The 24177-nt window shown below is 31.7% G+C and overlaps 1 protein-coding gene across 1 annotated transcript in view; it reads right to left on the bottom strand.

Annotated features, from left to right (window-relative positions):
• The window catches only part of LOC149902137 (synaptogenesis protein syg-1-like), a 108793-nt gene extending 104413 nt beyond the window's left edge, over positions 1–4380 (bottom strand). The window contains exon 1 of the mRNA XM_090110385.1: positions 4302–4380. Within this exon, the coding sequence (XP_089966511.1) occupies positions 4302–4380 (79 nt within the window). The remainder of the gene's footprint in view (positions 1–4301) is intronic.
• Positions 4381–24177: the final 19797 nt, after the last annotated feature.

The following is a 24177-nucleotide window of genomic DNA, read 5'->3' on the forward strand; positions in this document are numbered from 1 at the left end:
GTTGGTTTATTTTGAAGCTTATTTTTTAATTAATGAGTGATTAATGTTATAAGTTATCACTATCAAACTAGAAGAATATTTTCATAGGTATAGCTATAAAAGTAAACAAAAAAGTATTAAAAATTTCAGAAAAAAAAAACACGACACATAAATTCCGTATATTATCTGTAGCATAAATTTCACTGAAATTTCGCGCCAAAACATCGTTTTATTTATATTTTTTAATTACAATTACGTCAGTCAAGGTGACAGGCTGCTATGTGCAGTTGGAGCTTCACACATTGGTTATTTTGCGTAGTCACGAGCTATGGAACCGGGCAATGTGAGATAATATTAATTTAAAACCGTCATATATTTTTAAATCGTTTAAAAAATATTTGAAAACATTCAGGGATGAACCTGTCTTTCCAATTTCAAATGCATATTTAATAGATAACATTTTAACACGGACGTATGTTTATTTAGATGAATAATGAAATTATTCGCTTTAAAAATTGACTACATTTTAATTGAATGATAGTAACATAGAATATTTCATGAGCTATTTAATTGTATGAATGAATATTTAAAGCGAACATTAAAAATAAATATCTTTTATTCAATAAATTTTAACCTCTACCCACACAAGCGGTCACTCAAGAACACGCAAAAGATTCTCGAAGAATTTAGCCGAATTCCCATTACTAACATTTTCGATATAAAAACCGTATACGTGTAGGTATATCAAAGTACGCCGCTCAAAGGCATTCCCGACAATCTGGGGAGGAATTCCAACTGAGATTTAACAACCCCATAATTTAACGTAACGATGCACTGACATCCTCACCTATATTTTTACTCAACCCTTTATAGTAGATAGAATTTATTCTAAACGTAAAGGCCTGTTTTGTAGGGAGTGCTTGTTCTAATGGACGAATTGACTTTGATTGATTTACTACGTTCAAATCTATACTTATAATTTATATTGTAACAATTGTATCTAGTCCTAAGCTTTTCATCATAATGTGTATGTGAGTCTTGTGTACAACACGCTTTTATATCAATACCGTATCGATTACGAAATCAACACTGTAAAAGTCAGTCAATGCGATGAATTATAATGTAGGTACTTTGCTATCTTGAGTACACTCTTAAGTACATTGTATGAAAACTTATTTTCGGAAATGTGTTCATGTTAAGTACCAAGTGATTTAGATTCTTGATGACTCTATTCACGGAACAGCCAGTCAGCCTACAGTTTAAATACTGAAATGAAAATATGATAAACGCCAAACATAAAATATAGGTAGGAAAAGTATGAAAACATCGAGGCAACATCATGTTACTTAACGTTATAAATTAAAAGATTTCAATTAATTTACATTCATACATCCTGACGACTATATACTGAGTTCCTTAATAAACTTGTTTTTAAAATGTTAAAAGACCTTTTTAAAGCAAGTATGAGTTGATTTTATAAACACAGCGCGTTAGCTTATTTTATAAACTCTTTTATAAGACGACGCTTGTGCTTTCGTTATTTTAAACGTCGCGCTTGCTTTATTTATTTTACAAAAGATTATTACCCCGTCAAAGGTTCAAATTAGAAGCATAGCGGCTGAGAATTTAAAAAGCCTCACTAATCACAATTTAAGAATTAGGTTTTTTTAATAAGGTATTATCATTTTATTGGATAATGGATATGGAATAAAAAATTCACGTACATAGATAAAGGTCTATTATTTGGTCATTTTGTAACGCGATATTTATAAATGAATAAAAAAAAACAGTTTTAGTGTCCTCCAGCAAGCAACATTCACAATACCACACTACAAGCATATTAAAAACGACTCCAAGAAAACCTGCAATATTACGCGATTTCCACATTAATGTTAAACAATCATGCTCCAGTAATTAAGCAGTTAAATGCATTTGCAATTAACCTATTTCTTAAAGTTTTCGAATTAAAACACTAGGTACAATAGAAGCGCGATACCATAATATAAAAAGCTTGTTAACCCGATGAAAACAAAAGTAACTATCTGAAAAAGAAACACTTGTGTTGAACACTTTGTAAAAATGGATTGTAGCAATCACGCTAATGAAAACAACGGGCCCGTCTAGTAAATATTCATTGAGTGTCTGTGAGCTGTATAGATAGAAACGCAAACAATATCATTTTTTTACTATTCTCTTGGGTTTGCGTTTGCGTTAAAAGTACTATTCGAACTTATTGTTATTTGATTGACCGGATTGTTTAGTTTTTATCGTGGTAACCGATAACCATCACCTTCATTTACTTACACTTTACTCGGGAGGGAATACTTTGGAGTCATGAGGCTTCTTTATACGTATAAATTGTTAATTTTTGCTTCATATTATTGTCTACTTGGTTCTAACTCTACTTGTAACAATATGAATTAACTAGCTGCGCTCCGTGGTTTCACCCGCGTGGCTTCGCTCCTGTTGGTTTTAGCGTGATTATATATAGCCTATAGCCTTCCTCGATGAATGGGCTATCTAACACCGAAAGAATTTTTCAAATCGGACCAGTAGTTCCTGAGATTAGCGCGTTCAAACAAACAAACTTTTCAGCTTTATAATATTAGTATAGATAAATAATAAATATATAATTTACATTTACAAAGAGGAACATCAATAATTCCTCATAGATTATAGTAATTCATCTGTTTACAAGGTTGCTGTTCCGTTTGACCAATCAGACACACAAACACACAAACAAACAACTAGAAGTAGCTAGTTATACCAATTGGCTAACACAGAGTAATGTAAACAGCACTAAGTGATAGGGAATGTGTACTTTACAGCCGTTTATTTAACAGACGATAATATTATAGGAAATAGGTATATATATATACATTGTACTTACTTATTTAAAGAAAGTGTTAGTTACAACATTTATAGCTCAAGAACGGCTGAACCGATTTTGAAGATTTTTTTTTGTGTTAGTTGGATTCGTGACAACTGGGATTAGGATAAAACATGAGAAAATGGCTACCTGTGTGGAGCCGGAGCGAATTGCTAGCTATATATATATATATATATATATATAGCTAGCAATTCGCAATATATATATATATATATATATTATTAACATATTTCATTAAGGGGATTAATATATAAATTTTATTATTAAAGAAATAACAGACTTAGGTCGCTTTAAAATTATAAAATATATAACATTTTAATGTTCGTGAGGAACGGTGTATAGAAGCCGTAATGGACTCAGTGCACGGAATTTTTCTATTATAGAACATATTATTCTTTAAAAGTATAAAATATGATAAATGATAATATTCTCATTTAAACATTAATTTTATTTTATTTACAATTATAAACGGCTAAACACTAAAACAATAATTAAGATATTATAACGTTATATCGAATCTTACCTATATCTAATGAGCCTATAAGAAATATTCCCAATCCATTTCAAAAAATTTTTGAATAGAAACTTCTTTAGGCACGTCGAGAGTAAAATTTCAAAGTCGCAATACCGTCACGTGACGAAGTAAGGCGACGATTTTGGTATTTATGAATCTTGCTAAAGAAGTTTCACTTTGGACACGGTACTCGGCACACACGCTCTTTTTTATTATAATATAATGAACAATGTTTCTCGAAGAGCAAAATGCTATTTCAAAGGTATAAGACATATTTTAAAAACATCTTATTAATTATACATTTATCTAGTAGAGCAAATATTAAGAACATAATTTAATATAATCCTAAACAAACATAACATAAAGAGTTCTATCGCCAGCTTAGTAAGTAATAAGGGGGTTTTCATTCAATGTCAGTAAGCGATTCTCTTTTAATTATCTCGCATGCGAAGGGGTTGTTGTGTCAACACGCTTCGTACGGTTTGTTAATAAAAATATACTATGCAAATAACGTATATACGTTTTATTAGTAAAACACTGTTCTCTGATGAATTGAATTATTAATCGTACTTCTATACATACGTGAAAATAAGTTGTTTGCACTATTCAAAACATCAATATATTACGTGTTAACTAAAGAGTTATATAACAATTAGTGTTCGTACTAATCTTCCTAATATCACAGGATTCTACTACGTATTAACATGTTTTTTGATAAAAGTATTATGATATTAGTCAGCACTGTTAAAAAATACAAATTCAATAAACAAAAGGAGAATACACGCACATTGTAACTGTGTACTGTGTAAATTCTTTCATAAATCTGAGCATCATTGCTCACGACGAAAACCAAACATCTATACTACTTAAGAAAAACAAGTATTATGTAATAAATACTCATTAAATGTCCCAACATACCTGCGATATTGAACATGCCTATAAGCAGTGTCCACAAAGAAAGAACCCTCGTGGGGCTGGGCCGAACGGAGCACTCCATCTTAGCCGAGTTTTAATGTCAACATCAGTTCATGTTACATTTTCACGAACAACGCGCCATAATCTGCAAGAATTAAATTTACAGTTAGCTCTTAAATACCCCCGCTTTAAGACTTTAGAAGTTGTTTTTTTAGCTCGCCCTGGCTGTGGCATGAATTGGCTGACTGAATTTACCGTAAAAACTTCTAGAAGAAATTGAATGCAACAAAATACGTATGATGTTTTCTGTTTTGTGATACAAATTGTAATTAACACTAGTATGATTGATTAAAAACTTCTTATTTAACTTATATTAACTTGTGATTTTTATTAGTTTTATATCACGTTAAACTTCGAAATATGGAGATAAATAGACGACAAACATATTATTACAAAGCCTTCAATTCAGACTTTTATGCTCGAATAATATCTCTACACCAAATTACTAACAAAATAGCTATAGATCTAATAAATTCAACTTGGCTATTGATCTGTTTGTGAATACGAATAATAATCCAGGCGGTATTCGCAGACGTATAAACAGCTCGGAGCCGAACGTCCTAATTAAAGCTTATTCCAGCAGATCTGTTTACATCAAACGATTATTAATCTCCGTACTTAATTTCACAATTTCAGAGCAGCATTTAGCCAAGTTAATAGATAAGCTGGCGAAACGCTATCAATCTTCATATTTCCTCAGGAACAAGTGACGGCGAACATTCGTCCCGCTAAGTGCTGCTAACGATCCGATTTCTCGGTAAATCTACGTAACGAAGTGAACAATAATGTTATTCATTTACAACGCTATGGTGTAGCTTTTAAATTGGATCGCTTGGTATTTTATTCGTGGCAATCGTTAGTTATAATGAGATGAGTTCGATTGATATTATGTGCTATTTTTTTCGTTCACTGATGCCCGTTTGTGTGTGGCTTATACAATTTCTTAAAGAGAGTAGGTACATTTATACGACACAATATGAATTGGTTTATATGTATAATACATTACGATCTCTGAACCAGAATTGTTTTTTTTTTGTTTATGTATAACGTTTGCCCATATGCATATATTTTTATTATTAATAGTGTCAATGTTGTAAATAATAAGTATTAATATTCTACGATATCAATATAAATATTATTGTATATAATTATTAATATTTTATTCCAATAATTAGAATATACATAGTCCAAATCTATAAATCATTGCGAAGTGTTTAAGACTTTCAATTAATTATTATTATACTATTTTTTGAATAAGATCAAAAAAATCAATAGTGCACAATATCTACCGACTACAACCGTTTACAATAGCTACACTAACACAGCTATTTACAAATAACAATATTAGACTAATAAATAACTTTAATGTCAACCATTTTCTATTGAGAATACATTTTATACAGCTCGGTTTCTCAGAACATATTACATGTATGTTAGGGCACCTCATTACAATTAAACCACTTCTCTGTATCAAAGAGAAAAATCAAAGCATACTTCTGCAACTATAATTAACTTTTTCCAATATTAATTAGCTAAAGTACTGTATTATAATGTCTTTCGTGAATATAATTTCTATACTTAGATACAATAATAACACTGATATATTCGATGTCGAATAGAAACATTTTTAAACCACTTTTAAATATTACTAAATGTGTTATTGAAATAGCAACTAAACATGTAAATAATTAAGCTATTGCATAGCTTCTATCGCGGGCCTTAGCGCGGGGACCGAATCGAGAAATTCCGTAACGAAAAAACCTCACACTCCCCACTCCAACGGACACGGAGGTGTGGCTTGAAGGCATGCTATGCAATAGCTTTACCGCGGCAGACCCCGAGTGCCACACGTCTTTTTTTTATAATAATTCAACAGTAAAATAAATCAGGCTTTAATACTACCTACGAATATTAAAGCTATAATTTGCCATTTATAGGTAAATAATTATTATTTTAATAATTATTTGTTAAATATTCTCTCATTAATAGAATTTCATCTATCCTTAATTTATACCAAACTTTCTTCGTAAAATAATTCGTTCACAAAAAGAAGACAAAATACCCAAGTTGTACTCCATACAGAATAAGAAGTCCACGCTAAGTGCAGGAATTATACACAATTTTAGTCTGTAAATTTCCCTCATTTAAAAGGTAATTGTTAAAAATTAAGCAGCTAATAGTAAAGTTTGTTAACGTTCAACGGTGTATAATATTTCCTTGAGTGAAAATTTTAATGGACTCTAGAAAGGTTGAGTTTAGAAAGCATAAATTTTATTTTAGTACTTGCAGCTTTTACATTACCGTTTCGTTAAGACGTTTATCGCTCCCTCGTTTTAGTATTAATATTAATATCTTGAGTAATCATATCTTTATGAACGAAGCGGTCTGTGATCGTCAAATTTTCATTAACGGTGCTCTGAGGATATCTGTTTTTAAACACGGATGCAATATTAAAATAGTATAATGATTTTTTAATGTATTGCATATACAGTTATACATATAAGAAAAAATTAAGAATATAGACAGTTGCATAATAAAGTTTCATGCATAGTTAATGTTTGCATTCGCCTGTTTTAGCTTTTTAACTATTGAAACAATAAATTATTTGTAAGGAACGTACTGAAAACATACATATACATATAGTTACTCAATTAATATTATATAGACCTATAAAATCCAAATTACGCTATAAATTCTACAAAACAAATAGGCATTTCAAAGAGAAATGTATGGCATGATTCACATTTTACATGTATAATATTATAGCAATGTTGAAGCTATTTAAAAAATGCAAACTGAAATTATAAATGCGAAAGTAGGTTACTATGTCCGTAACTCACGGTTAAACTTTTAAATTCATTTTCACTTCGGCTTGGAGAGAGAAATATAGGGAGAAGTTGAAAATCTAAATAAAAAGTCTAGCACCTTAAATTTGGGAGTGATTAAAGCTAAGTATAGTATAGCTGATAGTGTAGAGTAAAAAATTTCGCTTTAAAGTACATATATTTTGTTCTCTTATGGTCAAAATGCGACGAAAAGAACCTAAACAATTTAATATGTATCTAAGTATAATATTAGTATATAATATAATAGTATCTATATATCTAATATTTTAGTATTTTTTTGTTATCTTATGGTCAACATATTGTGACGAAAAGAACCTATACAATTTAATTTCACATTAAGGAATCGATTGTAATTTTTCAAATTCAATAATTTAACCTCTGATATGAAAGTGTGCTGCTAAAAATTTCAGGTATTTTATTACTATGTTCTATGCCCATATTTTAGTGTAAATTAAATTAACAAATCTATATTAATAAATCTAAATAGCAAAAGTTTTCAGCTAAGAAAATTAAGTCTATAATAATTTAGCTTTCATTAAAATCTCCGAAACAGTAGTACTAAATCATATTTCAAGCCTGTTTAAATATTTGAAATTCGTTTTCCTAAAATATTTTTACAAACTGGCCTCAAACTAGTACTCTATGCACGAGTAGCCACATCAGCCATCTAATATTCAAATACAACAATAAAGTTGAAAGACTAACAAGACCGTATGTAACTTTCGATGTTAAACCCAATGATCTCATGTTAAAATATTCAAGAAGCAACGCAAAGGTAGCGTCGCAAGGACATTAGGGGGAGATTAAAAATTCAACGAAATCCGGGCGGCTCCGCTAGCCCACTAGAGTTCACTTAGCGGATCTTGGGAACATAACTTTGCGTAAACAAAGTAGTACTTAAATAATAAACGGCTTGAAAGCAATAAGGCGTGAGACTCGATACTTGTTTCCTATTTTTGGTGTGGCGGTTTTGAGTGATTCGACGTGAGTTGGTGAAGTTTGGCTTTAAATTAGTTATTCTGATAGTGGGTAGGTACTAAATACAGTTCATATGAAAAAGTCCAGAAGCATTAATAATAAGTAATAACGTTATTTATTTTAAATTTGATTGCGAATTCAATAATTATTTATTTACCTGAAAACTGAACCGGAGAAGAATTCCAGTATTCACACAAAAATAGAGCAACAAACTTCGTCGACGAATGAACATTTATAATATTGTATTAAAATAACATTCGGAAATTAATACTTTTTATGGATTAATTCCAAACAATCTTAAAAATGAAATACATCAAAAGTGTCGCGTATAAATTATTATGTAACATTGTACAAATGTATGCAGAGTGTTGATTAAATTGTTAATGCTGGACTCATTAATTCTTAATCCTGACGTAAAATGTGGTGACCAGAATTCGCGCCAACACCTTAGGCCAACACTAACAAAGAGGGAAATTCAAAGAAAGTTCTAGAACGATAACATATGAAAGAAATGTAATAGGAATAGAATGGATATAATTATAAGGAAAACAGATATCATAATATTATACTGGTAAAATAAATGTTTTCTTTGATACCTTAATTTTGTAATTGAACGTTTGATAATTGACCAATATATTATTTAAGGGGCGTTTATCTTTGGTTTTATAAGACTTCCTAAATATTAATTGTTTATTATGAGAGCGTCGTGGAGAAATATGTTTGTAATAACAGTTAATTATAGTTATAATTATTGAATAGGAAAGTTATTTAATATTTTTTTATCAGACTTGAGGTCTGATAAAAAAATATTAATCGCTTAATTTTGTTCATATTAATATGTATGAACTATCTAACAGTGAAATAATTCGTCAAATCGGACCTGTGGATCGTGAGACTAGCACGTTCACAAACAAACTCTTCAGCTTCATAAGATTATAGATAGATATTATATAGTATATAGATAGATATTATATAGTATACTAGCGGTCCGCCCCGGCTTCGCCCGTGGTACATATTTACGTTTTCTCTACATAAAAACCATCCTCGTACTTCAAGGAATATAATAAAAAAAGAATTATCGAAATCGGTTCGGCCGTTCTCGAGTTATGCGCTTACCAACACATTTTGCGATTCATTTTTATATATAAGATTATGTTATCTATACTAATATAAAGCTGAAGAGTTTGTTTGTTTGAACGTGCTACACTCGAGAACTACTGGTCCGATTAAAAAAAAATATTTCGGTGTTAGATAGTCCATTTATCGAGGAAGGCTATAGGCTCTATTATATCATCACGCTAAGACCAACAGGAGCACTGCGGGTAAAACCGCGGAGCACAGCTAGTAATCGTTAAACCGAGTTCAAAGCAGGTTTAATTTCAACACACGATTACGCACACAGGTTTATATTCCACACGTGTTACACATTATTCAAAGCATCAAACGCAACTTTGTTTTGAATTACCTACAATAATAAATTTGTAATTTAGCAAACTTTGTAAGCTTTGTTAGAAGCTCGGGGCTAAGAAAATTACAACGGAATATTTCTTATGTGGAGTTTTGGAATCGAATTATTCAAATGAGTAGTCCTATTTCTTTTTATTTGTACATATTTATAATGTTATTTATGTAATGTAAATGTCACTTAACAGATCTGCCATTTATTTGCAAAAATATTTTATTTCAGCAAATATAAGTCATTTTAGTTTCATAGTATGATTGATAGTTCAATTGAAACTTATTGCCTAAACATTCTTATAACAACAAAAAAGGCAACAGCTGTAGTTGGTCATATAATTATTGTGAATATTGTAACACCATTTATGTCTTTAATAATTCACTTTTAAACAAACTTATTTACGAAAAAATTACAAAACTCCGATAAAATACCCAAAAAACAAAGTGCCTCAACTTTCCTTAACAAGTACGAAAATTGCTATGATAATTACTGAAGACTTTCAACATCTTGAAACCATTCAATGGAAGTTTCTAGCAAAATTGACATTAAAAGAACCGGGTCGAGTACAAAGCAAAGTTTATTAGACTCCCAAGATATTACTCGCTCAATTATACGCCAGAGAAATCAAACTTTTGTTCGTATCCGCGTAAGACTTATCGGCTTGTGCAAACAGACCGACGGTAAAATGCATCTTAAAGACAAATAGAGGAATATGAAAATGTGAAGGACTGGCAAAGTTAAAATTACATGAAGTTCCGAGTTCTTTTGTGCCTCAGGAAGGTAAGGCGGCGAAGTTTGAGCTAATAATGCCCGCAGCTCCTGTACACAATAATTAGTTTTGGATTAGACGCTTTACATAAATTATTATGAATGGGTTTACATATTGGGCTTATAATTGGTGTTTTATCACAATAATAACAAGCCAATTGCATTATTGAAAAGCGATCGCCTTTGGGATAGTGTGTAGGCTTTCTGATTTAGTATTTAAGTATTATGTGCCAATGATAATATAAAAATTGAAGAGCTCTATGTGTATCTAGTAATAGTGAGAGCTAAGAATAAGATTTATGAAATGCGGATTTCATTGCGGAGTAATTATAATAAAACAACAGAATGAAGTGCAGAACAGAACTGACATGTTTTATTATTTGAAAGATATATATATACCTATATCACCAAACCAGCCAGTACAGTAAGAAGTTCACATATAACATATTAGATATTATTTTTAACACCCCCACTATATCTAACAATGTTATATTGATAAGTGTACAATAACATAAATATGCTGAACCCCCAGTTGTAATTGTAATCTTCACATCGCCAGAACATAAAACTGACAACTTTTCACTGTTTGCAACGATAATTTCCTGTTTCTGATCATAAGACGCATTCATAACCCAACTTTCATTTGCCGTAAGGTGTACACTGGCTCCAGAGTCAATATACCATGCATTTTTATTGAAATTCCCGCTTAGGAACACAGCACTAAAAGCATTAGACTGCATTCGGGGTTTTTCTTTGGAGTTCGACGCGTTTTCGTTATTTGTACATTGATTTCGATAGTGTCCTTTTTGTTTACATCGGTAACATGTCACTGTCTTCACCTTGACGTTTGATTTTGACGGATCGACAATGTTACCAACATTGACATTTTTTCTTGACGCCATTTTATTTTTCATGTACTTCGAACGAGCTGCGAATGCTCCGCCAACTTCATCATGTTCCTCTATGGTTGACTCCATGTCTAACAATTTCGACTTTATAGAATCAGCCGTTATGTTAATGCCTGAATGCTCTATTGCCATGATCATCGGTGAAAACCGCTCTGGTAATCCTGCTAATAACAATGAGCCTGTCCACTGGTCATTTATTTCAAAACCTGTGCCACTTAATTTTTGAGCCGTGTCAATTATTTGAGTCACATAGGACGTCATTGAACTGCAGTTTTCCAGTCTTATCGAAATTAGATTCCGTAACAGATTTATCCTTCTTGAAAAACCGTTGTCATCGAATAACTGTTGTAATTTTTCCCAGAGTTCTTTTGATGTTCTTACACTTTTTACATGTACAAACAAAGACGGATCGATTGTCATAATCAGCTTTGCCCGGGTTTTTTCGTCATCTGCAGCTCCTACGCTCGCTCCTTCTGGCTTTACACAATGTTTCATGCCTTCAAGGATTAGGAAATTCTCTGCCGCGAAGCACCACTCGCTGTAATTTTCCCGTCCACGTAATTTAGGTACATTTATCAAGTAGTTGGCCGCCATCGTAATTCCAAATAAAAATTTTATTTCACGAATATCCAACAACACAATGAAAAAACGTGTTGAAAAAAGCTTTTTAACACTCGTACCAAAACGAAATTCTTGTTAAAAAAACTGCTTTTTTACTGATTCTCTGGGCCCATAACCTATAATAAAACAACAGAATGAAGTGCAGAACAGAACTGACATGTTTTATTATTTGAAAGATATATATATACCTATATCACCAAACCAGCCAGTACAGTAAGAAGTTCACATATAACATATTAGATATTATTTTTAACAGTAATATTGGTTTGAATCTTTCATTTTCTTTTTATAATCCAAAAGTTATTGTTTTAGTTTAAGTTATAGTTTTTATAATATTTGAGTCCATCTATAATTTTATATTAATATTATATTTAATATTACATGTTCATTTTTATTTTCATTTTTCACCACACTCTACCTCTCTACTAGAGACCAAAATGTTTAGTCACATAGTGGCTAATTTAAAAAGTTTAACAGCTTAAAAATACTTCATACTTAAATATTTCGTCCCTAATTTACGTCAACTTTCCTCCGCTTGTGTTAAATAATTTAGAAGACAAAAAATCGGAAACATAAAAAACGAAGCGAAATGAAGCGTTTCTCGACGAAGGCACATAAAGAGCAAACTCGTTTAAAAATTCAAAGCAACGGGATCACTGTTAACGATAAAAACAAAAAAGATTTCATTTACAGAGCGAAAATATTCGGGCACCTGAGCAAAGAAACGCGTCTCGGAGATACGAAGTGTCCCCATCCCATTCTACTGAGTCTATCTGCCTCTTCAATCTCTTTATGGTTGACGGCTATCTATGCATTTAATCCATTTTGTATTAAGAAAAAGGGCAAAACTCGTCTTTGTCCGTGACCGTTGATAACAAGGTGACCTTTCGGTTTATTAAAGAAAAATACACCTGTGCATTCGTCGGTGGGTTTCATTAAACTCAATGGAGCGGATTGTAATTGCAATCTTGCGTTAGTCTGCTTTTATTGTTGATATAAATTAAATGAGGAACACGTTGCATTGTATTTTATATTAATGTTCGAACATCTTTCAAAGTTAACAACTGTGTTTGTTAGTGATTACAGTTTACTAAGGGAAGTCTCATTTTAAGAGTTAAATGAATTATTATTGTATTAAATAAATCAGCTTCGTTTTAAATATTACATCAATTACAGATCTACAATTAAACTTTATTGATTCCGGTTTTACCCAAGTCTCCGTAGGTATTTAATTTCAAATACATCTTTGATGCAAAAAGTTTCTAGAAAACAATAACGCAAACAAAATTATTCTTCACAAATACTACCCCCGAGTACTTTATAACTTGACTGAAACAACGCCGTCATTCAATTACAAATATGCTGTATTGTAGCGAATTTTGTAAGCCTCCACTTTATTTACCCCAAGAGTTCCTTGGCAAACATGCCGTGGAAAGGAATTATTAAGGCAGGTTAGCTGAAACAATTTCCCTCACTCAGTCGCGGTATTAAGTCAGGGCGCGGTTGATGAACTAGGGCGCGATGTAATAATAATATATTGTGCTAAAAGAGTATATTTTTGTATTGCTTTACAGTATTTAAGCGATTTGTGCATGTGATTCAGAATATATTTTATTATTGACAGGAATAAAAACAAATATTTAGATTTCTTTATCGGGATTTAGCAAGAAATAAATGTTTAAAGTTGTAACACTTACTAGAAATTTTGCTTTAAATTAATGTACCGCTTCACAATAACAAAGTGTAAGCCTTTTCTAAAAATATTAAAGAGAAATCGAATCAACTATCCTAACATAATATGCCCCTAGTTTTCATAAGTCCCCTACAATTCTGCGCCCTAGGCGTTTGTTAGCAGAATACGTCCCTGCCTCTCTGTATGAATGATCCGCCGTAAACATCAAGTGGGTAAGGGTATACAGTAGTATTGTGCGCGTAATAATTAATTAAGCGCAAACGTAGCGCTGTCAGCTATCGTAGTGCAAATAAAACAGGTTTATTATATTTGTATACGTTGTTACAGTGAAATTCGTAAGACGTTGTTTTGAGAGAAACAACGTCTATATAACGATAGATTTTTTCGTTACTTACGAGTTAATCTGTTTTCTTTTTTAGAATAATTGAAGGAAATGGAATCCACGAAACGAATTACAATATTGATGATAGCTTTAAATACTTTTATAGATTTTAAATGAATTATTAATTATCATTTTCAGTTCTACTATAGTTAAAATAACTAATAAACAAAACCAAAGAAAAAATATTGTCATAAGGATGACTCAGAATTGTATTTCTCACAAACTAAGACTAAACTTGACTATAAATTCTACCATACTCTATACGAATATACAATATGGAATGTTAATACTTTTCAATCCACCATTGAGTTACTATGTACTACGTAGTAATAATACCTCAATGCGGATTGCATTGCAACAATTCGCACACCAGCACACTTCACATGGTATTTTCTATATTGGTATGGCATCTTTCGCCTTCTCTACCTCTCATTATACTCTCTATGGCACACCGCAATCAATTAGGGCCGTAGCAACTCAAATATAAGTTACAGCTCTTGAATATCTACTCGTATACGCACCTGCGTTTGACATTCCCATCAGGTGGAGTACGCCTTGGGAATTTCTCGCGGCTTTAATACACGCGCAGTGCGCAACTGAAAAATCGAATTAGTTATATTTTAATCTGATGTATTGGATTACCGTTGGGCTCATATACAGTCGTTATCGTCGTTATTTTGTATGAGATGACGGAGGGCTCTTAGACAAAAAAAAAACTGAAGTTTTAGCAAACATTTATGTATGATCGGATTGGGTAGGTTATCAGAAGTAAAGGATAAAAAAATTGGTTGTTTGTAAAGTAGGTTTACGATCGAGATGTTTACGTGATAACGTCTTATTGGTGGCAGCGCTCGAGATGAGACGGGAGATCGGTCCGTCTCTCTCTCGTTATACCTGCGATCGCGCTCGTGAGGTTTTGGTGTGACACAAGTTTCTGAACATGTCACCCGACTGAAATGATTTTAAAAACGTTATCACGTTAAAAATCATTTTTGATTTAATACTTTAGGTTACATCGTCGTTGATCTTATGTTTGAATAACTTAAAGGTTCTAAATTACATTTCCTATATCCTTATGGGCCCTTTTCACAATGGGCAGCGTTAGCTCAACAAATGATTGCCCATGATTGCCGCCATTACGGCGATATATGAATAAACATCTACAATGACGGCCGATCATTACATGGGTAAAACCGCGAAAAATTGTACATGAATTATTTTTTCAATGTTCCCATTTTATTTCTCATATGGCATCAACGTTTTTTGACAACAAGTGTTTTGTTAGATATGTAATAAAAGGTATGCTTGTGTTCTTTTAGATTATTTCATAAAACTCAATCTATCTCTTGCAGAAATATTTTATTTTATATTTTTTTTACTGGCTCCACTTTTCTGTCCATATAAAAAATATTTGTCCACCTAACACCCTTGTGACAAAAACTGATAACCCCTACGAAATGGTATGACTGACTCGCATTTTTATGAAAAATTTAAGTTATTCGGTTCTTATTCAACATGTACATAAAAATCTTTTAATGCACAAGGCCTTAATCGATTTTTTATTATTATTTTAAAAACTGTCCACTTTTTTTATACGTGTGTAACGTCACGTATGTAACGTCTCTAACTGCCATACTATAAGAATTATCAGAATCCTTCTCTTATTTTATTGAGTGGCAACACTATTTGGCATGCTGGCAACATTTAAAAAACAAAAGCAGCCATTTTTTCTTTGAGAGAAATGGTGTTTTGTGTTGATGTGAGATTTGTCGCTCGAAAAAAGGGTATTTAAAGTGTTCGATTGCGAGGTAAGTATATATATTCTGTCTTATTATTATAAATCTTTACGTAGGTTTACTATAAAACTAAAGAATAAGACTACTTCGTGGTTCTTAGCATTCACAATCGAGTAGTAATTTTAATTTAAGGTTATGTCGCCCGCATTTTTTGTCATGATTGTAACGATGTGTAACGAAATGTGTTACGTTACAGTCATGACATGTTGTTAGGCTTAGAACACATAGGTCTATTAAAAAATTGCGCGAAAAAAGGACGATAATATTTTCAAATCTAAACGGCTGAACGGATTTCGATGTGCAAGATATCATTGGATTGGTTTTTATCTATAGTTTTCCATTACCTTAATATTTTTTACCTGATTGTACAAAAAAAAGAATAAAATAAAATAATTAATAAAAAAAATAAAAAACTGACACTGCAAATTCATAACACGCAGTCGGAGGCTATATAAGATTTATAGAATGGGTAGAGGCCAGTAATATTTTGTAGCCGTGTAGCCTCCGACTGCGTGTTATGAATTTGCAGTGTCAGTCGGGTTTTTTTTTTAAGTTTTTTTATTAATTATTTTTTCAAATTAGAAAATCAAATTACAGATGGCGTTGACGAATGCCGAAAGGCAAAAAAAATATCGAGAGAAGTTACAAGTTCAAAATCCCGAGAAATATAAAGAACTACAAACGAAAAATGCAGAAAGGAATAAAAAGCGGATAAAAATATCAATTTTTTTCAATACAATTTTGATTTATGCATCTTTTTGTTTTAATTCATTATTTTATGATATGAATTGGTTTTACCTACCTATATCTCCATTTTTTCCTGTCGTGTGAGTGTAAGACACCATGTCGACGTTAACTTTTTAATGCTAGGAAGAAAAGATAACTGATATATGTACTAAGCTTTATAATGGTCATGTAAGTAACATTCAGTCATGTATGTAACGTTTGTTATGATGTCATGAATGTAACGGGACAATTTTTCGCGGTTATACCCACATACTTGTACCAAAGCTTATACTACATTCAGGCCCTCTACACTATCGTTATTGCCATTTGCTTGCCCAATAATGCCCATTGTGAAGAAGGTCCATAAAGCCATGAGCGTTGCCATGGTTACTCAATTTTTCAGTAACACAAGCCGTCACATTACCTGGTACTGGGTGTATCACATTTTCTTTATGCATATGTAATTTTCCGCGCGCATTTTTATTCACATTGTAAGTCGAGCGTGAATAACATATGCTGGCAGATAAAATATGACACGTCGATATATTTCTGAATTATATTTGAGTAGCATGTCTACGATATAAATGCTAATATCTATTACATATCTTTACAGACAATAGAGAACTTATTTACAAAGGATTACGATAAAGTGTCTCATACTTTACATCATATCATTTATCATTCTAGAAAGGGCTCAAATTGAAAGAAAGAAAGCTTTTTTTTCTAGTAAAATAAAAATTCTTTGTGAGATCAATGAATGCCTAGAACGAAAAGTAATAACATAGTGATAATCATAGGACATATACATTTAAGGTAAAATCAAATTCCATTCTAAATATTCATATAATAATAGTCTGCGTCGTTACTCGTCTGAATAAGGTTATTTCGAATACATGCTTGTGTGCCGTGACATCCTTGCTTTTGTTAATCCTCTTACGTTTTGTAAATAGAAAAACCTAACAAAATAAATACAAGCAACTATTCCTAAGTCCAATTTCCCCGGTTTACTCCGTAATGGCGTGTTGGCAAGAAAATGACGCAACATTTCCGTCGCTGTGGCTATATTGGTTGTCTGGCAAGGCTTCAAAAGTCTTGTTATTGTTATAACAAAATCTAGGAAAATGAAGACTATTTTATTAAGAACATTATTAATAAGGCGTCAGTTTATTTGCGAGCTGAAGTACTCGAAGCATTTGTTGAAGAAATTTTTTTCGAAGAAACGAGAAGGCTTTTATCACGGGCTCCAATTTCGCGAATGTAGTTTTACAAGATGAAACTTATCCTAACCAATATAATTCGTAACACAACAATGAGATTATCCCATCGGAAAGTGATGGATTGAAATGGGGAATATTCCCGATGAATAAATCTGATAATATTGATGCCCACAATTTTGATCGAGTAGCTCTTAAATCACACGCTTCGGCCCAATCATCTAAACCAGTGCAGCGTTGAAATTTCAAGCCTTCAGAACTTTTCCTCGAGAATTTTGAAGAATCACCTCAAACCGTGAACACGTCACGTTGCATTGTGACAAATTCGTGACTTATTCGAACGTACGAGAATCTGAGAAAAAGCTTGGAAAGACGTTGAATTATGACACCTTCTGGCCCACGCCATTTATATTTCCAGTCACGTACTGAATAACGTTAAAGTTTTAAAATCGAAATCGATTTTGTTGACCTGATTTGTGCGCTCTATTCACCTGTGGAACTGCCTTGACTCTGACTTATACGAGATAAGACGGAAGCACGTTGTTTCATCAGCTATTTGTATTGAGTTCCGAAATGAGAAATTTAAGCGAGATCCCTTTGAATTATATCTCATTTTAAAAGGATTTCTCCTGGAATTAATTATTTCGAGGACTTATTTATTAATTTTACACGAAGTGAAAGGATAGTATTGCGAGTAATAATTTATAAAGTTTTGTCTGACTAAGTAGTATATTATGAATGGAAATGAAATTAGAGTGGAGATGCGAATAATGTCCTTATTCTTTATAATACTCATTTCACAAATTATCCTTAAAGTTTGCAAATCAGTCGTTCAATTAAAACTTATTAAATCATATTTAAGACAGATTACTCCAAATATTAAAATACTAATTGCCGCACTTTTTATACATCGTTTTTCAAATTAGTGATACCCAATCTCATTCTTATCGGAAGCATTCGTAATCCAGTTTTTTTAACGATACCATTAATCCATTTTTTCCTGTGCCATCTTTTCTTTTTCCTGTTGGGCCCCGCTATTTGCTTGTTTAGAGGATCTATATTAAATGGTTATATCTTTAGATCGAATATATATAATACTATTATTTATTGGAGGATACAAAGTCTAGTACTATAGTTATTTATTCGAACTAAGATTTCTCAAATATTTCAATATTTGAGAAATCAATAGCATAAACTACGAGACACTTTAGAAATGGACTCTCAGTAATAACATAAATAATAACGTCATATAATTTGAACTCAAATGATCAAATTTACGAATTATTCTCACTCTAATATTACAATAAACTTATGATTGAAAATTATTTTCTTAATAAACGTAAAACTTATAGCCAAAGTATATTGACAGAGTTAAAATGTACATTAACGACAGCTCAGTCCATTAACTTGCTTGCACCTTCATTCACTGTAAAACCCTGAACACAATAGTGACGTTAAAAATTCAATAAATAGTTTTTATAACTTATAAAAGGGATATTAAATGAAAGCACTCTTTTATACAAAATTCATGACGGTAATATCAAATATTATTTATGGAGCTAATAGTATTTCATCTAGATACTAATATTATAAAGCTGAAGAGTTTGTTTGTTTGTTTGAACGCGCTAATCTCGGGAACTACTGGTCCGATTTGAAAAATTATTTCGGTGTTACATAGCCCATTTATCGAGGAAGGTTATAGGTTATATACCATCACGCTACGACCAACAGGAGTGAAGCCACGGGGGTGAAACCAGGCGGAGCAGCTAGTTTATATAGCAGCTAGCTATAAGCAAGCGTTGAATTTCTAATTAAAATATCTCTGTAATAATAATTGTGAGTTTTCTTTGCTTATTTGAGAGAGTGTACTAGAGTGAGTAAATCAATGGGTCTATAAATAGAATCTCTTTAAACAGTTAATCATATTTTATGTTCATAAGCAATTAATTATTCAAGTAAATTAAACAGAGATCGAAATATGCCACGTCAGACGAAAAATATTCTTGTTTAATTTCGTAAAATCTACAATACCATTATGTTTCCTTTTGTAGAAATCCAATAAATTAAAAACTTTTCTATCAAACTTCTGTAAAATTGTAAACAGTTATCACATGCAGGACTTTGATCTTCTGAATGGTTGCACAATTTATCATTTACTAGCTGTGCCCCGCGGTTTCACCCGCATTGCTCCGCTCCTGTTAGTTTTAGCGTGATGATAATATACATATTATAATATAGTCCTAATACTTTTTCTCGATAAATGGGCTATCTAACACCGAAAGATTTTTTGAAATCAGACCAGTAGTTGCTGAGATTAGCGCGTTCAAACAAACAAACAAACTCTTCAGCTGTATAATATTAGTATAGATAAAAATCTCTTCAAATTCCAATAACCTATTACTTCAATTCTATTTTCGACCGCCATAAACTTCACAGTTAATAAAGTCATCAAACGAGGCAGAGCCATCGATATTGTTAGAAAATCGAAGCCATTTTCTCTCGTCAACTTAGAACTGCACCTGACGGGCCCATTTGTCCAACGTATAGCGATCCGTTCCAAATGAACGGCAACTTAGTATCGAATCATTTGGAATCGCATAGTTTTTGTATTTGCTTTCCTCGTCTTTCCTTGTAATGTGATCTAATGTTTGGAATATTCATGTTATATGCTGTTTTTAAAAACGATTAGTCCGATATTTTGTATTTATTTATTTATTTTATTTATGACATCTTACGCTGCTGGTATACATATTATTTCATTAAACTACTTGGCAGATTTGAAAAATTCTTTCACTGTTGGAAAGCTACATCATTTCTGAGTGACATAGGCTAGGTTTTATCCCGGAAATCCCACGGGAACGGGAACTGTGCGGGTTTTTTTTTTGAAAACGCGGGCGAAGCCGCAGGCGGAAAGCTAGTCTTACATATTTTTTACATTTATCTGTAACAATGGCACTTCAGTCTATGATTTGGTATAACTGTACGTAATTTATTAATTATCTTATCTTTCGTTTTATTAACTAAAGGAAATAAGCACACTTAAATTGGTTTAAACAACAATAAATTTTAAACAGCCCAAAAAATATTGCAACGTAATATTTCAAACAGTTTAAGAATTTATTTTCTATGTAGCGAGGTAAAACTTTACCGTGAAATGAGTTCAAAGCATTACAACAATGGACTCAATCAGTATGGAAACAAATTCAACCTGAAAACCTTACAATCGTGCTGACGTTATTGTCTTTTATTCACTAAGTAGCACGATTGTTTATTGTTGGCCCGTTTGAATTTATTATTTATTAATGTTTCATTTTAATGCAATTTTACAAAATATGAATCGAACAGTTATATAGTTATATTTTGTTACTGGCTTCTTGTGTTCGATTTTACGCGATTATTATACATTTAGAAATTAAAGATTTTAACGGATTTTAAACGCGATTCATTCATTATTTACGATTACTATGTTATATTGTATGACCGTCAATTCGTACATAACATCTTAGTCTCTCCATGACTAATAATAATATGTATAATGAATAAATCGCGTTTAAAATCCATTAAAATCTTCAATTTCTAGTTAGTGGCTGTCAATGCACGGAAAACAATACAAATGTTGCGACTGTTTTTGTTTCTGTGTATTAGTGGTAACAGAAAAATTATTAAAAAGCTTTTATATTAATAGCACAAACAGAAAATTCAATTTAATTTATGTGTGCAACGAGTATCCTTACAAATTGTATCTCTAATACGACATCATTCTGCTTTTATATGTACTGAATCTAGTACTGTATCTATTCGGGATAAAAAGGTTTCAATAAAATGTACCTAGTACCTATTTGGGATATTACATTTAACAATGAGAGTATAGATTATCACTTTATATAATATATATCTAGCTTTGTTATAAATTTAACAAATAATGTTCTGACACCTCCCTCTTGAATCACTCTATCTATTTAAAAACCATCAAAATCTGTTGCGTAATTTTAAGGATCCAAGCATACAGACACACAGACTGCGGAAAGCGACTTTCTTTTTATACTATATCTTGTTACTGTGTTATATCTTTATTTTGGTGTGTACAATAAAGCATTCATTCATTTTACAAAACTGTATAAAAAATCGATAAAATATTTCCCAATGAGCACTTCTGAAGTTTAAATCCTTAGATTACAATTTAAATCGTCCTCATTAGATAGTCCTATTTCATTATTCAACGTTTGACATCGACTGAATACCATCAAACCCCATCATGACAGCTGTATGGAGGTAGGTTATCGCCTTTATTCGTTGTCCTAGTCAAACCATTTATCATTCCAGTCCAATTAACATTAAACTCATTGTTTACAGAAATATTAAGTTTGTTATTTCACTCAACGGTAAATGGCTATCAACTCCTCACCTTGAGTGTGTTTGTTGATAAAATTCGCGGTCGGAATTTAATTGAAAAGGCAAAAATAAGACGAAATTGGTGCGTGTTTAACATTATTACTTCGAGAGCACTTAATTTCGTGGCTTTACAACTAAATAAAAATAATGAGGTAAATCAAAAGCGTCTGAAGGCAAAGAGTCGAGAATGTTCGATTGGGAGCGAACTTTTTGCGAAATAATATTTCAGTATAATTGTATTATTGCTTTGTACGCTTTGTGGTTTATTCAATATTATTACCGCTTTGTAGGCGTACAGGTAAGTGTGTTAGCGTAACAATAGAGAGGTCGTGATTACGGATATTGAAAAAAGTTTCGGTCTAGCAGACTCTGTAAGATTACCCACTCGGCCACAAATAAAAATCCATCAGTGAAACTTACGTGAAATGTTTGTCCCAAGACCTTTCAGAAAGGGAATGTGTCATTCCTTTATTTGTTTGGTATATAATATTGTGTTTATTTCAGATGCAATCATTAGGCTACTTCGGTTGAAAATGAAGACAATACAGACGTTTAATTCATTCTCTATACGTACAAATGTAATTAAAAAAGTAGCTGAGAAAGTTTACAACTCTTAAAATAAAAGTATATTAATCTGACGTTAATGTTTGTTTCTTGCCCAACCCCATATAAATGAACTGCCTCATTAGTAGGTACATCTGTGTAAAAATAACCATACATAAATAAATACATAAGTTCACTCCATCATTAGACTCCAGACACCCCTACACCAGACACACCTATAAATTAATTCCATTGAAAATTACAGCACATAACGAATTATATTCACAAAACATACACATTTTTGCTACAAAATTTTCCATGCCTTAAAAAATACAACCTAGATTTTAAATATTCAATGCTATATTAGCTGTACGATAGTTTACTCGTTATATTATTTCGGTAACGTTCCACATTGTAGAAGAGGGTGTAATTACATCATAAAATATCTAGCCCACTACGTTATTAATTACTGCAAAACATGTAATTATTCGATAACCGTGATTAAAACATTGTACTTACTGTGGTAACTATGGACATTATTTTTTATTTTCCGGTATTTTTAAGCTGTTCATGCAAATTGGTTGGAATTTTAAAAACAATTTTGGAGTTGTTATTATGTTATTAATATAGTAACTATGCTACTTTGCTTTGTGTACTCATATGAGCTGCGTGGTAACTCAACTCAAATTGAGTTGACGATTTCTATTCTAATAATCTTGAAATAAACGAAAAAAATTTTATAGACGCTTTATTATCAAAATATTTCACAGTCACGTATCATACTAGAGGTACTTTGACTTTTAAATTTTTTCACAGGTTTTTAATTTTAATTTTTTTCATTTTTACATGACTTAGTTGATAACATGAATACATGGATCTTTTTTATCACAAAAAAAGTAGTATATTCCCAAGATATTGCATACACTAACAGAGCTTATTTAGTGCTTCCCCATATAGATTACAAAGATAATAATTAATAAGCAATGAAATTCATACTTTGTTTTGTAACTTCATAATTAAACTACATTTTTAAACTTTTATTGAAGTCATACTTAACAATAGTAATTTAAGTATTACTTCACGGCCATAAGGACTTGTAACCAGCATTACTAAATATTGTAAAATATGTATGTAGAGCTTTTGAATTATGACTGATAACCATATTTAATAAGCTACAATCAATAATTCGCCCTTGAAACTTCAATTTCATTTAACAACGCGTGAAACAAGACAAATTACTAAAGACGCAGTACGCAATACTTTCCAAATAACAGTATAAAAACCCCTCTATTCCTTTGGGAATTTAACGTAAAGAAAAAGACAAGATAACGAATTTATACCCGCGAAGTAAAACAGCATGTAATTAAAGAAATTGCAATTAATTTGTCCTCGTATATCTTATCTTTTGATCAGTAATATACAATATCTATGATATATCGAAAATTCTCCGACGTATCGTAAAATATTCATAAAACTACCTCTTCGGGCACCGT

This window comes from Colias eurytheme, chromosome 15 (assembly GCF_061535395.1).
Source record: "Colias eurytheme isolate Ceu_HAF_F1 chromosome 15, ilColEury1 Martin Lab GWU primary, whole genome shotgun sequence".
In the NCBI taxonomy this organism is placed as follows: Eukaryota; Metazoa; Arthropoda; class Insecta; order Lepidoptera; family Pieridae; genus Colias; species Colias eurytheme.